This window comes from Pelophylax lessonae (assembly GCF_965119305.1).
Source record: "Pelophylax lessonae genome assembly, chromosome: 1".
NCBI classification, from domain to species: domain Eukaryota; kingdom Metazoa; phylum Chordata; class Amphibia; order Anura; family Ranidae; genus Pelophylax; species Pelophylax lessonae.
In genome coordinates, this window is record NC_138768.1 from 550597583 (window position 1) to 550613436 (window position 15854).

The 15854-nt window shown below is 40.7% G+C and overlaps 1 protein-coding gene across 1 annotated transcript in view; it reads right to left on the minus strand.

Annotated features, from left to right (window-relative positions):
* Window positions 1-15854, minus strand: part of TBC1D2 (TBC1 domain family member 2) — a 109106-nt gene that overhangs the window by 64579 nt on the left and 28673 nt on the right. Inside the window, exons 5-7 of the mRNA XM_082269375.1 lie at window positions 15175-15365; window positions 13713-14093; window positions 10489-10599 (exon numbers count right to left, since the gene is read on the minus strand). Of these exons, the coding sequence (XP_082125501.1) occupies window positions 10489-10599; window positions 13713-14093; window positions 15175-15365 (683 nt within the window). The remainder of the gene's footprint in view (window positions 1-10488; window positions 10600-13712; window positions 14094-15174; window positions 15366-15854) is intronic.

Genomic DNA, 15854 nt, shown 5'->3' on the forward strand with positions numbered 1-15854 from the left:
ACCAGTAGTGACACTGACTCTAGCCAAATGCAAAACTAGTGAAAAACAGTCCAAAAAACGAGTAGGGAAACATTATATCAGTGGCCTCCACCTGTAAAACCATACCTGTTTTGAAGGTTGTCTCGTGGTTGCCCATCTAGTGCACCTGTTGTTAATTTCATTAACACCAAAGCAGCTGAAACTGATTAACAACCCCCTCTGCTACTTAACTGACCAGATCAATATCCCAGGAGTTTATTTGACTTGATGCTATACTCTGATTAAAAAGTGTTCCTTTAATTTTTTTAAGCATCGTATATTTACAACAGTTTGTGCAGCGCAATCAGGTTATATATTTGAAATAAAAGTTTTTGTTCAGCTTCAATCTCTAATAGGACCAAGATGGGCAATGTATATTATCATAAATAAGGCATTTTTCAATGGCAGAAAACATCAGCTCACTGCAATGTGTTAAAAGTTTTATGTCTCTGTATTTTATAACTTTCTAGATTATTCAAGGTTTTCCAGATCAAAGGTCGCAAATATGCCCACTGGAAAATTCTTTACAACTGGCATATTCTGCCGCAATGGTTATTAAGTAATAGTGACACCAGAAATCCCAACATTTTATGGCAGAAAGTCGCAGGTATTTGTGGTTAGAAGGGTTCAGAAGTCTATAGGCCTCTAGGTTATTATTGATAAATATATGAACATAAAACAGATCCCTTCAAGCCTTGGGGAGAGGCATGAACAGGCAACCTACAGTGTAATTATATATAATAGATCAACAACTAACTAGTTTCAGGAAAATTTTTTACCCAAAAAGTTAACTAGCGTAAACTGGAAAAAAATTACATATATGCATTGAACACAGCATTTTTGTCAGAAACCCCCTTGTAACACAATGGTATTAGACTGCTAATCTTGTGAGGGGAAGTGGAAAAATGACAGATCTACTAAAAGATTGGCCTTAGATAGACTTAGATGGACTTCACCCCCTTGTTTCACAAGGTATGTTTATAAACGTCCTGGTATATAGGGTGTTAGGATAAGCTGCTGATGCAACTGTGAGCTTGGGTATCATTTTAGCAGACCACTCTCAGCTTTCAGGTAAAAGTGCTCTGGGCAGTTCTAATAGAGCCGCCTGATAACTTTTACAGGACCCCGGAAATGTGCGCTCGCCCTCGTTCCCGGGCACCCCCTTCCTCTACAGTAAACTGCTGCAAAGAATCTCTTTTGCGACTAATGAATCAGGAAGCATGTATTATGTTTATGAATTATTCCAGGTTCAGAGCTAGCATTGTCTGGCTATGGTGGCAGAGGAAGCAGCTAATCAAGCAAAATCATGTGAGGTATCACCACGAACATCGGCGGCGTAGGAACAACAAGGAAAATATGGCACCTATGAGGAGTTTTGGGTACCATAGGTTTTTGCGATTTTACAGGTGCGCACAGTTTTAAGGCTGGACATGTTTATATATATTTACTCAATATAAGCCTTTCTTTTATATTTTACCAAAACCTTGGGTATTATATTGTATGTGTTTGCACTAAAATTCATTTTGATGTATTTTTTTCCTGCAAATATCTGTTTAACATATATTATATATATATATATATATATATATATATATATATATATATATATATACACACAGTGCCTTGCGAAAGTATTCTGCCCCCTTGAACTTTGCGAGCTTTTGCCACATTTCAGGCTTCAAACATAAAGATATAAAATTGTAATTTTTTGTGAAGAATCAACAAGTGGGACACAATCATGAAGTGGAATGAAATTTATTGGATATTTCAAACTTTGTTAACAAATAGAAAACTGAAAAATTGGGCGTGCAAAATTATTCAGCCCCTTTACTTTTAGTGCAGCAAACTCTCTCCAAAAGTTCAGTGAGGATCTCTGAATGATCCAATGTTGACCTAAATGACTAATGATGATAAATAGAATCCACCTGTGTGTAATCAAGTCTCCGTATAAATGCACCTGCAATGTGATAGTCTCAGAGGTCCGTTTAAAGCGCAGAGAGCATCATGAAGAACAAGGAGCACACCAGGCAGGTCCGAGATATAGTTGTGGAGAAGTTTAAAGCCGGATTTGGATACAAAAAGATTTCCCAAGCTTTAAACATCCCAAGGAGCACTGTGCAAGCGAAATATTGAAATGGAAGGAGTATCAGACCACTGCAAATCTACGAAAACCTGGCCGTCCCTCTAAACTTTCAGCTCATACAAGGAGAAGACTGATCAGAGATGCAGCCAAGAGGTCCATGATCACTCTGGATGAACTGCAGAGATCTACAGCTGAGGTGGGAGACTCTGTCCATAGGACAACAATCAGTCGTATACTGCACAAATCTGGCCTTTATGGAAGAGTGGCAAGAAGAAAGCCATTTCTTAAAGATATCCATAAAAAGTGTCATTTAAAGTTTGCCACAAGCCACCTGGGAGACACACCAAACATGTGGAAGAAGGTGCTCTGGTCAGATGTAACCAAAATCAAACTTTTTGGCAACAATGCAAAACGTTATGTTTGGTGGAAAAGCAACACAGCTCATCACCCTGAACACACCATCCCCACTGTCAAACATGGTGGTGGCAGCATCATGGTTTAGGCCTGCTTTTCTTCAGCAGGGACAGGGAAGATGGTTAAAATTGATGGGAAGATGGATGGAGCCAAATACAGGACCATTCTGGAAGAAAACCTGATGGAGTCTGCAAAAGACCTGAGACTGGAACGGAGATTTGTCTTCCAACAAGACAATGATCCAAAACATAAAGCAAAATCTACAATGGAATGGTTCACAAATAAAGATATCCAGGTGTTAGAATTGCCAAGTCAAAGTCCAGACCTGAATCCAATCGAGAATCTGTGGAAAGAACTGAAAACTGCTGTTCACAAACGCTCTCCATCCAACCTCACTGAGCTCAAGCTGTTTTGCAAGGAGGAATGGGCACAAATTTCAGTCTCTCGATGTGCAAAACTGATGGAGACATACCCCAAGTGACTTACAGCTGTAATCGCAGCAAAAGGTGGCACTACAAAGTATTAACTTAAGGGGGCTGAATAATTTTGCACGCCCCATTTTTTCACTTTTTTATTTGTTAAAAAAGTTTGAAATATCCAATAAATTTCGTTCCACTTCATGATTGTGTTCCACTTGTTGTTGATTCTTCACAAAAAATTACAGTTTTATATCTTTATGTTTGAAGCCTGAAATGTGGCAAAAGGTCGCAAAGTTCAGGGGGGGGGCTGAATACTTTCGCAAGGCACTGTATATACAGTGGGTACGGAAAGTATTCAGACCCCCTTAAATTTTTCACTCTTTGTTATATTGCAGCCATTTGCTAAAATCATTTAGGTTCATTCTTCTTCCTCATGAATGTACACATAGCACCCCATACTGACAGAAAAACACAGAATTGTTGACATTGTTGCAGATTTATTAAAAAAGAAAAACTGAAATATCACATGGTCCTAAGTATTCAGACCCTTTGCTCAGTATTTAGTAGAAGCCCCCTTTTGATCTAATACAGCCAGGAGTTTTTTTGGGAAAGATGCAACAAGTCTTTCACACCTGGATTTGGGGATCCTCTGCCATTCCTCCTTGCAGATCCTCTCCAGTTCTGTCAGGTTGGATGGTAAACGTTGGTGGACAGCCATTTTTAGGTCTCTCCAGAGATGTTCAAAAAGTCAGGGCTCTGGCTGGGCCATTCAAGAACAGTCACGGAGTTGTTGTGAAGCCACTCCTTCGTTATTTTAGCTGTGTGCTTAGGGTCATTGTCTTGTTGGAAGGTAAACCTTCGGCCCAGTCTGAGGTCCAGAGCACTCTGGAGAAGGTTTTTGTCCAGGATATCCCTGTACTTGGCCGCATTCATCTTTCCCTCGATTGCAACCAGTCGTCCTGTCCCTGCAGCTGAAAAACACCCCCACAGCATGATGCTGCCACCACCATGCTTCACTGTTGGGACTGTATTGGACAGGTGATGAGCAGTGCCTGGTTTTCTCCACACATACCGCTTAGAATTAAGGCCAAAAAGTTCTATTTTGGTCTCATCAGACCAGAGAATCTTATTTCTCACCATCTTGGAGTCCTTCAGGTGTTTTTTAGCAAACTCCATGCGGGCTTTCATGTGTCTTACACTGAGGAGAGGCTTCCGTCGGGCCACTTTGCCATAAAGCCCTGACTGGTGGAGGGCTGCAGTGATGGTTGACTTTCTACAACTTTCTCCCATCTCCTGACTGCATCTCTGGAGCTCAGCCACAGTGATCTTTGGGTTCTTCTCTACCTCTCTCACCAAGGCTCTTCTCCCCCGATAGCTCCGTTTGGCCGGACGGCCAGCTCTAGGAAGGGTTCTGGTAATCCCAAACGTCTTCCATTTGAGGATTATGGAGGCCACTGTGCTCTTAGGAACCTTAAGTGCAGCAGAAATCTTTTTGTAACCTTGGCCAGATCTGTGCCTTGCCACAATTCGGTCTCTGAGCTCTTCAGGCAGTTCCTTTGACCTCATGATTCTCATTTGCTCTGACATGCATTGTGATCTGGAAGGTCTTATATAGACAGGTGTGTGGCTTTCCTAATCAAGTCCAATCAGTATAATCAAACACAGCTGGACTCAAATGAAGGTGTAGAACCATCTCAAGGATGATCAGAAGAAATGAAAAGCACCCGAGTTAAATATATGAGTGTCACAGCAAAGGGTCTGAATACTTAGGACCATGTGTTATTTCAGTTTTTCTTTTTTAATAAATCTGCAACAATGTCAACAATTCTGTGTTTTTCTGTCAGTATGGGGTGCTATGTGTACATTCATGAGGAAGAAGAATGAACCTAAATTATTTTAGCAAATGGCTGCAATATAACAAAGAGTGAAAAATTTAAGGGGGTCTGAATACTTTCCGTACCCACTGTATATATATATATAAATATATATATATATATATATATATAACATAACAAATATCATGCAACATAAAAAAGCAAATACCATTGTTTTATTGTACAGGGCCTCTGGTTTCAGAAAATATATCATTGTTTAGGGGTGTAAGGTAATTTCTAGCAAAAATTGCAGACTTTGTGTGTAAAAAGTTAAAAAAATTCCTAGGTAGACACGTGGTTAAAGTGGTACTAAAGCTGCAAATACTCCCAACCAACGGATCAAAATCCACAGGTTCTTCCCCAGCACCAACATTTTCTCTTAGACTTCTTCCAGGTGCGGGATCTTTGCCTATTTTGATTAACTGGTGCAGGATAACTACACCCCTGCAAATGCGCACAGGCATCATGTTGACAATGTACCCTGAGCTGCGCATGCAAAACTCATTGTACTCATTCCAGCAACAGTTTTATTTCTCTTTGTGAAACCAAACCTCTGTAACTGCCAGTTTACTGGACAACATGTCCTGCATGTAAATGTAGAAAAAAATGAACATTAAGCCATGGAAAATAAAAATGAATATGTTGAATACTATCTTAACAGGTATTACCTCTAAAAGGTACCAAAATACAGTATCTTTTGCTAAAAAAAAAACCACCTACTGCTTTATAAATTGGTGTAAATGTTTCAGAAAGGTCATAACCTATCAGGTGGTCTACACAACAACAAGGATGTAATTTTCCAAGAAATCTCCAGAACCCTTTCCAAAAAAGAATAAATGCCTCCGCTTTACCAGGACAGTCCATTTTTTCCCTTTGATAGTATATTCTGTTTATTTTACATTTCTAACGGTAACTACAACTTACCTAACATGTTGGATATCTCATTTATGGCTTAATTCATCCTGTTGGAACTTTCTTGTAAGTCATCCGAAAAATATGAATGTCTTTGTAATATTGCTTATTTACTTAACCACTTAAGCCCCGGAAGATTTTACCCCCTTCCTGACCAGGCCCTATTTTGCGATTCGGCACTGCATGACTTTAACAGACAATTGCGCGGTCGTGCGACGCTGTACCCAAATGGAATTGACGTCCTTTTTTTTCCCACAAACAAAGCTTTCTTTTGGGGGTATTTTATCACCTGTGCGATTTTTACTTTTTGCGCTATAAACAAAAAAAGAGCGTAAATTTTGAAAAAATAACAATATTTTTCAATTTTTTTTATATGAAATTCCCCAACAAAATTGAAAAATCGAATTTTTTTAACATTTTTGGCCAATTTGTTTTCTGCTACATATGTTTGGTAAAAAAAAATCGCAATAAGTGTATTTTGATTGGTTTGCGCAAAAGTTATTGCGTTTACTAACTAAGGGAGAGATTTCTGTTATTTTTGGTGTTTTTTTTTAACCACTTAAGCCCCGGAAGATTTTACCCCCTTCCTGACCGGGGCCTATTTTGCGATTCGGCACTGTGTGACTCTAACGGACAATTGCGCGGTCGTGCGACGCTGTACCTAAACGAATTTGACGTCCTTTTTTTCCCACAAACAGAGCTTTCTTTTGGTGGTATTTGATCACCTGTGCGATTTTGACTTTTTGCGCTATAAACAAAAAAAGAGCGTCAATTTTGCAAAAACAACAATATTTTTCACATTTTTTTATATGAAATTCCCCAAAAAAAATTTAAAAATCAAATTTTTTTAACATTTTTGGCCAATTTGTTTTATGCTACATATGTTTGGTAAAAAAAAAATCACAAAAAGCGTATTTTGATTGGTTTGCGCAAAAGTTATTGCGTTTACTAACTAAGGGAAAGATTTCTGTCATTTTTGGTGTTTTTTTTTTTTAACGCGTAATGGCGGCGATCTGCGATTTTTTTTGCGGTACTGCGAGATTGCAGCGGACAGATCGGACCCTTGACTGACATTTTTGACACTTTTGGGGTTACAAGTGAAATTACTACAGTAATCAGTGCTATATATATATATATATATGCACTGTTACTGCAAAATGACACTGGCAGGGAAGGGGTTAACTTTATTGGGGAAGGAGGGGTTAAGTATGTCCCTAGGGGCGTGCTTCTAACTGTGATTGAACATGGCTACTGGTGTAGGAGCAGTGATCAACGGTCCTACATAGTAGAACCATATGATCACTATTCCTACACAGGGGAGAATGACAGGCAGCTTGTTTACATTAGCCGTCTGCCTTTCTCCCTTCACAGCGGACGATCGCGAGTGACCGGCGGACATCGGGTCCGCCGGTCACACGCACGGACTTCCCAGGGAACGAGCCGGGGCGGGCGCACGCCTCTGCGGGCGCGCGCTCGCTCCCGCTATTGGCTCACAAGCAAGTGACAGGCTAGCCATACGTCACTTACTACAGTAATCAGTGCTATACATATGCACTGTTACTGTAAAAATGACACTGGCAGGGAAGGGGTTAACTTTATTGGTGATCAAGGGGTTAAGTGTGTCCTAGGGGTGTGCTTCTAACTGTAAAGGGGCGTGGCTAGTGGTGTAACAACAGAGACATACGATCCTACATAGCAGGACCGTATGATCTCTGTTAGCCGCCTGTCTTTCTCCCTCTCCACGGGGAGATCGCGGGTGACCGGTGGACATCGGGTCCGCCGGTCCCTCGCGCGGACTGCTTAGGGAATGAGCGGGGGCGGGAGCGCGCCTCCGGCGGCGCGCTCGCCCCCTAGTGCCTCACAGGCGAGCGACGTAATACTATATCCGCAGTAGTCGTGCGGCGGTCGGCAAGCGGTTAATAAAAACGACTTACCTTAAGAGTCAGTTCACACTATGGCAACACGACTTCGGGGGCGACTAGTGAAGTCGCCGTGCACCGCGACTTCGGCACGACTTGCACGGACCTCACATAATGGAAGTCAATGCAAGTCGCACCGACTTCGGTCAAAAGTAGTGCAGGAACCTTTTTCTAAGTCAGAGCGACTTGAGTCGCTCCTATTAGAACGGTTCCCATAGCACAGAATGGAGCACAACTTGTCAGGCGACCAAGTCGCCTGACAAGTCGCGGTAGTGTGAACCGGCAGTAAAAAGGACAAATGCAAAAAAAACTTGCCATATTACTTTTTGTGAATGTAAACATTTTATTATTATTTTTTTTTCAAAATTATTTTCATTTTTTAAATATTTAATTTTTTTAATCCTCAAAGCACATTGTGATAATCAGTGTGTTACTTTTTTCAGCGAGACTGCCCGGTTGTGTGTTATTTTACCTAATGGAGAATCTATCACAGGATGGTGACACCATTGACATTGTAATAGCCAGAAAAATTGGGTGAGAGGTTTGTTGGAGATCTCACCATTGTTGCCTTGGAAAGATAGAACAAGACACTGTATTTCAATCTACCTGCACTCATACAAACTTGAAATATCCATTTTTTTTTTTTAATTGTATTTTTATTGATTTTGTTATTCAAAACCTTACAGGACTCAAATATAAGAATCAGCAAAAGCGTAACATATAGTAGAACAGCATAGATGTCTATGGAAGTATTAGACATTCAAATACTGTATAAAAGTTGGGGGAGTACATTATTGCAAATATTAAAGGAAAACATAAAAGAAGGGGAACTGAAAGGGGATAGAGGGATAAAGGAAACACCATGGAGCACGGGATAGAAAGGAGTGTATATATATATATATATATATATTGTGACAGGAAGTCAGGTAAATCTGTGGATGTTGTCACAGACAGGAGATACACTTCTGCTTGGGTTAGACAATTCACCAATTACTATAGGGTGTCGGCTGCAAAGGCAGCAGGAAGGTGTAAAGAAGTTGAAAACCATTCAGCTGTTCGGAATGAGGAAGTTAAGGCCTCTATAATTTGTCCAAAGGAAGTCTATGGATTGCTGCCTCCTGACGCTGTGTGAAGCTGGGGAGAGGAGGACAGTCAGATGTGTGCCTCCCGATGCTGTGTGGGCATGGGAGAAGACCTCCTGAAACGATGTGTGCTGAGGAGGGTAAAAAGTGTGAAGACTTCTCAAGGTGAGAAAATGAACTATTTCTATGTGGAAGAAATAAATGAACTGTTTGCTATGTGAAGAGACGAGCAAAGGAATGGTTGCTATGTGAAGAGACAAACAAAGGAATGTGTTCTATGTGAAGAGAAAAGCAAAGGGACATGTTCAATGTGAAGAGGAAAAGGGACATGTTCAATGGACATTTATTATGTGGAGTGAAAATAAATGGACTATTGAGTGTCTGCTGTAGGATCAGCAAAGTTTGCCCAACAGTAGGTTGGAGACAGACTCTTTAGATAGGTTCCTGTATGTGAGAAGGTAGCCGCCCACAGTGGCAAGGATTTATTTTGTGTTTTATTTTTATTTTGATGTTTTTGAGGCTTGCACTTGTGTGAAGTAAACTGCAAGAATAAACCAAACTGTTGTTTGCAACCACTTCTCGGCTATCTCCCTGTGTAAACGCACCCCCCAAAGGGGTCATCCATACCCGCCACCGAGCTAATCTCCCACAATATATATATAACAAATTGGATTTAGCTAATAGAAATTATATCTACCTACGTTTCCGAGAAAACAGCTTCAGGACAGTAAGTAGATTTATCCCAAACCTCCCAAATCCTAAACCTAGATTATGAGTCATTGGTTAATGCAGTCTGCTATAGTGGATACCAGTTGGGGACATGTTGGGGGGTAGACAGCCAACATCTTGGAATGACATGTTTAGATGCTAATAAAACAAATGCCATCAATTTCCTGGAAAGCTTGGAGATGCCCGGAAAAGGGAGACCCAATAGATAATGTATAGGGTTTAAGGGAATAGAAATATTTAAGAGACTGTGCAAGATATCTTGGACATAGACCCAAAAAGGCTTAATGCTGGGACCGTCCCAAAAAATGTGATAGAGAGTGCCAACATCAGTGCCACATCTCCAGCAGCTCCGGCACACCTCTGGGTTACAAGCATGTAAAATGTCTGGGGTCCTATACCAGAAAAGGAGAATTTTGAAAGCAGCCTCTCCCTGTGTGTGTGATACCCTAGAAGCTGAGTCCCAGATTTTTTCCCCAATCTGCTAGTGAGATAGACTGTTGAAGAATATGGGACCACTTGCTCATGTAAGAATGAGTGGATTCAGTTAAGGGGGTAGCCTCGTGGAGAATTTTATAGATGGAAGATATTAAATGAGGCTCGTATGTACCCCTGGCACATAATAATAGGATAAAGTGGGGGAGGAAAAAAAGTGTTTAATCCGTAGGTATGAGTAAAAAAAGTGATTTTGAAATTTGATGCTTAGATTGTATATCTGCAAAGGACAAACATTTTCAGGTCAATGGATGGACAAAATGACGGAGTTGAAAAACCCCTGCTTGAGTTCATGGGAGCAAATGGCTGTAGGATAAACCATCAGGAATATCTGGATTAAAAAATACATTCAAAAGTGGAGGGAAAGAGAGAAGAGAGAGAGTACTTTCCAGAACAACGCTTCCAGATCGTCAGGGTGAATAACATCGGGGCTAAACTGAAATATCCATTTTAATTGATGGCGCTATATAAGTACCTGTCATAAATAAATAAATCAGAGCTGATCCTAGGAAAGAATCTCCAGGCCACAAAAACCAAGACTGTTACCTTCATTAGAAGAGCGGATTCTTTCTCGGCTGTGTTTCTCCATAGATCTGTTACTTGGTGGATTTCAGAATTTAAAAACTGGTTCTGTGTTTTGTATGCACTCATGTCATCCTTCGGAAAGAAAACAAAACAATAAATGGTTACAGTGCATTCATACATTTGTATATCATTTTGTGCAACCAGGATGTGCTTGGAATACTAAAAAGCCACATGCCTTTGTCACATACTGTATGGCCACAGAACATTTAAACAGCTGTTTTTTTTTGGTATGCGCAAGACTTTTTTTCAGCAGAAACGCGGGGGAACGCAGTCCTGGCACCTCCAGCACTGAATGTATGTAATGGCAAGGAGTGATGGGGCATGTTGGAGGGTCTATTAACCACTTACGGACCGCCCACTGTGTATTTACGTTGGTAGTTTGACATTAAGATAGCTGCCATAACTCCCATTGTTGCTGGGCGATCTATTGTTCCTGGGGGAGGTCTATTGTTGCTGGCTGCAGGCGATCTATTTTACTGGTTTTTTTTGGGTTATCGTTAACAATTTCTATACAATTTATTTAACCGGTTGCCGACCGCCGTACGACTATATACTGCGGCGGTCAGCCCCGGCCAGGCAGAGTGACGTATGGATACGTCACTCGCCTGTCACTGACTTGAGAGCCAATTGCGGGCGGGCGCGCGCCCGCCGCGGCTCGTTCACTGACAAGTCAGTGCGTGTGTCCGCCGGTCACACTATGATCACTCCGGTGAAGGGAGAAAGGCGGAGCGGCTTATGTAAACAAGCCGCCCGTCATTCTCCCTGGTGTAAAAATGAAGATCAGACGGTTCTACTGTGTAGGACCGTTGATCTTTGTTTTTACACCAATAGCCATGTCCCTATACAGTTAGAATCACGCCCCTAGGACACACTTAACCCCTCCCTCTCCAATACAGTTAACCCCTTCCCTGCCAGTGTCATTTTTGCAGTAACAGTGCATATGTATGGCACTGATTACTGCAGTAATGTCACTGGTAACCCCAAAAGTGTCAAAAATGTCAGTCAAGGGTCCGATCTGTCCGCCGCAATGTCGCAGTACCGGAAAAAAAATCGCAGATCGCCGCCATTACGCGTTAAAAAAAAAACACCAAAAATGACAAAAATCTTTCCCTTTGTTAGTAAACGCGATAACTTTTGCGCAAACCAATCAAAATACGCTTTTTGCGATTTTTTTTACCAAACTTATGTAGCATAAAACAAACTGGCCGAAAATGTTAAAAAATTTAGATTTTTACATTTTTTTGGGGGGGAATTTCATATAAAAAAAAGTGAAAAATATTGTTATTTTTGCAAAATTGTCGCTCTTTTTTTGTTTATAGCGCATGATCAAAAAATCGCACAGGTGATCAAATACCACCAAAAGAAAGCTCTGTTTGTCGGAAAAAAAGGACGTCAAATTTGTTTAGGTACAGCGTCGCACGACCGCCCAATTGTCCGTTAAATTCACGCAGTAAAAAATCGCAAAAAACCCCCTGGTCTTTTAGCAGCCAAATCCTCCGGGGCTTAAGTGGTTAACACCACAAAATGATACTTGGTGTAATTTTGTGGTGTATTCTACAAAACCAAAGGATGGTGCCAAGAGGTAGGTGGGTGGAGACAAGGGGTGACTCAGAAGAGGGAGTTCCTGTACCTATCCTCTAAGGAAAAAAGACCTGGGTATGCAAATACATAACACTTTACCACTTTGTGATATCTTGGAATGCAAGGTGGAAAACTTAATACCACAAGGTGACACTAATTTGGTTGCATTATCCAACACTTTGTGTAGTATCTAAATCCAAGAAAAAAAAACTGAATGTATTGTAGCTTACTTTTCATTAGATTTATTTTCCTTTTTTTTCCCCACACTTTTTTCTTTTCACCTAGTGATCGTGCCAGAAACACGTTTCCTATCTTGGGTGGGTGATATACACTTTTTTGCCTGATAGTATGGTTATGTGGGTGCATCCGTGGGGTAGAGCCCTGGATCCAACGGGTTGTGTAGATCTGCATGCACTCGTGCAGCACCTGAGAGGAGAAGCGGCTCTGTAGAAATATGGAGAAGAACAAGGCGCCTCTAAGTGCAATATAGACCATTTATTGGAGCATAAAGGGGTTAAAACAACTGAAAAGAAGTTTTGAAATGGAGTTTAAAACAGCATGTCTTAGAAGCCTGAGGAGCCGATGCTCGGTAGTCCAGTATCTGGGAGACTACTTCATGTGTAGGCGTGCACACAGTGTGGCAGGGCTTCCGGTAACCACGCTGGAACGCATGCAGCTGCAAATGGGAAGTAATCATTCAGTCCCTCCCATCTCCGGCCCCATTTGCCCTTATATTTCAATGGATCCTCAGCAGGCGGAGGTCTGATGAAGGAGCTGCGCATGCTCCGAAACATGTTACTGCCCACCCGCTTTTGACAATCAGCTGCGTGCGTTCCAGCGTGGTTACCAGAAACCCAGCTCCAGGAATTAGAGAAAATCTACCCTTGCAATGTGGGCACCCTTGTTGTATAAACTGGAGACATCCTAATTTATAACTAGTTTTAATAGTAAGCTGTTCATGAAATGTTTTGCATAGTGCAAACCAAAGTTTTCCAGTCCACAAACAAAAAAAAGTCAGCAAACAAAAAAAATGTAACCTGGTCTCTAGCTGATAACTGCTGTGTGCACACCAACACATGAAGTAGTCTCCCGGACACTGGACTACCAAGCATAGGCTCCTCTGGCTTCTAAGACATGCTGTTTTGATCTCTATTTTAAAGCTCCTTGTAAGTTGTTTTAACCCCTTTATGCTCCAATAAATGGTCTATATTGCACTTAGAGGCACCTTGTTCTTCTCGATAACCATACTATATCTAGGAGCAGCAACGTTGCTACCCCAGGAACAAAGTGTGTTAGGACTATGTAACATCGCCCATTCCCCATAACATAAAGGAAGTATTTTGTAGTCAACAGAGATAGCTGGGAACAACGCTGTCTCAAGAGGAAGAGTTCACAGGAAGTTATCAGCCCACAAGTTTTTGGGCTAAATTAAGTTATTTTGTTCTTGCAGTTGGTGAACAAATATATAATAAAACACTTTCAATACACTTAACAAACTATAAGTGAGCAAATAAGAAAAATTCATTATTAGAGCTTACATACGCTTTAAGCTGTTTTATCGCCACTGTGCTTTTCATTACAGATGCATTTCAAAGATATCTCACCATTAAGCTTTGAATCTTTCGGTAATGCTGCTGTAATGTGTCATTTAAGATGCTGTTTGAGACATCTGGATCATTGTGGCTGAGAAGTTGTTCATTTTGTTTCAAGATAACTTGCTGTTTTGCATTATTTTTCTCCATTAACAGTTGAATATGCTCTTTTAGTTCGTTAATGTGGAAATCCTTGAAACTAGCACACTGTTCCAGATCTTTCTTCTCCTGTTCAAGAGCCTCAACTCGTTGTTTTAGGTCCTCGATTTGCCTAATCTTGTGACGTATCATTTCAAGTCTATCCTTTTCGTCTGCAGCATTCAGGTAATCATTGCAGGCTCTCTTTTCCTGGTGAGCAGACTCAAGAGCTCGGTGCAGAAGTTTTACAAGATTCTGGCATAAACAAAAGAAATAAGAGCAAACATGTAATATTCCTGCAACAAAATATCTTGAGATAAACGACAAAGAAAAGCTGCGATCAACTGCTTGAGAAGGCCTGATAATTAACTTCACAGATTTTTCAATTCATGTTGTAACATGTTGCCAAAGTCGGCCATACGTGAATCGAAATTTGGCCAGTTTAACAGGGACAGCCGAATTTCGATCCATGTATGGGGACAGTGGTTGTACAGAGGTAGATCGTCTTATCAACTTCTGTACAACTAGCCTGTCAGATAAACTTCGCTCAACGTCAGAACATAATAGCTCAACAGAAGTGATTTCCCCATCTACCTCAAATGTGTGGAATCACACTGAAAAAATAATGGAATCGTCTATGGGGTGCTTAAGTGGAGTGGGTTTTGGGTGAAAAACTCACAGATCACCAGTGGAGCAAATTTTCATTTAGCAAAAGGCAAAAGTAGTGCCCCAGCAGGAGGTCAGGGCATGACATTTCACCAATAAAAAGTATTGAAGTATAAAGATGCAATGAATGTAAAGCTGGCCATTTTGATTGGATCTGAAGGCACATCTGATTGGATTTGAAGGTGCAATAGATGGTTGTCATCCGGTAACAATTATCTAAGGCTTTACGCATATGGGCGTCTAGAGGCTTCAAAGTCCCTGCACGAGCAAACACCAATGCAAAGCCATTGGCATTTACACAAGTATGGCCACATACAGACTTTAACTTGTATGGTCAGCTGTATGTTGAGCCAGGGGAAAGCACCAAGCATTTTACGCTAGGTGGTTTTGAAGCCTCTAGACATCCGCGTGCATGAGGCCGAAGAGTACTTTAATGCTGACCGACAAGTGATTCTGTCACAATAATCTATAACGTGCTCAGTTTTGAAAGACAGTGATAAAAGTTGCTCTTATTTCATGTAACCTAATTATTGTTTTTCCATACATTATACTATTTCAGAAACTTGTATTTATTCTGATCAGATCTGCATGAGAGAACAGGCAAGGTATGCATAAGAGAAAAGAGTACTGCATGGCTCCAAACCAGAAAAGAGGATTCAGAAAGGTGCACCTTTTGAGACTTTAAGTCCTCCGTTAATGCTTTTATCTGTTGTTGGGGATCGGATATCTTTTCAAAAGGGATGGTTTCCGGCAATGAACTGTCATGACTAGAGGCTGAGCCCCCATTTTGTTTCCTTGCCCTCCTGGCGAAGTTTAACGATGGTGACAGCTTTGGGACTTGCTTTGCTACTGCTTCTCTTACTGGAAAGCCAAACAGAAACGAATAATATGTTACTGTTGTCATCACATCAAGGCCATAGCTTAAAAGCAAGAGATTGTATCTTGGTTTATGACAGTACTAAGAATTTATAATAAGATTATAAAATGATGTGCAGTCAATGTTCTAATAAAAATGCAGACAACCCAAAAAAAAAAAGCACACAATGCTAATTTGAGGGTAATAATATATGAAGCTTCAGGTGTCCTCCAGGAATTGCCAAAATCATCCAACAAAAAAACACAGAAAATGTCCAGTTTTAGTGTATGGAAAATTGCCAACAACAATCCAAAAATACTGATGTTATATTTTTAAAGTACACAAGATTTTATGAAGAATTTATAAAATCACAAATCTAGATGCAAAAAAAAGCGTCAAGAAAGGCTTGTACTCATAATGGTTGGTATTGCTGCAGGCTGAAAACAAACAATTATCTTCTGAAATCTACATTTTGACTTCTTTAATGTGCTTTC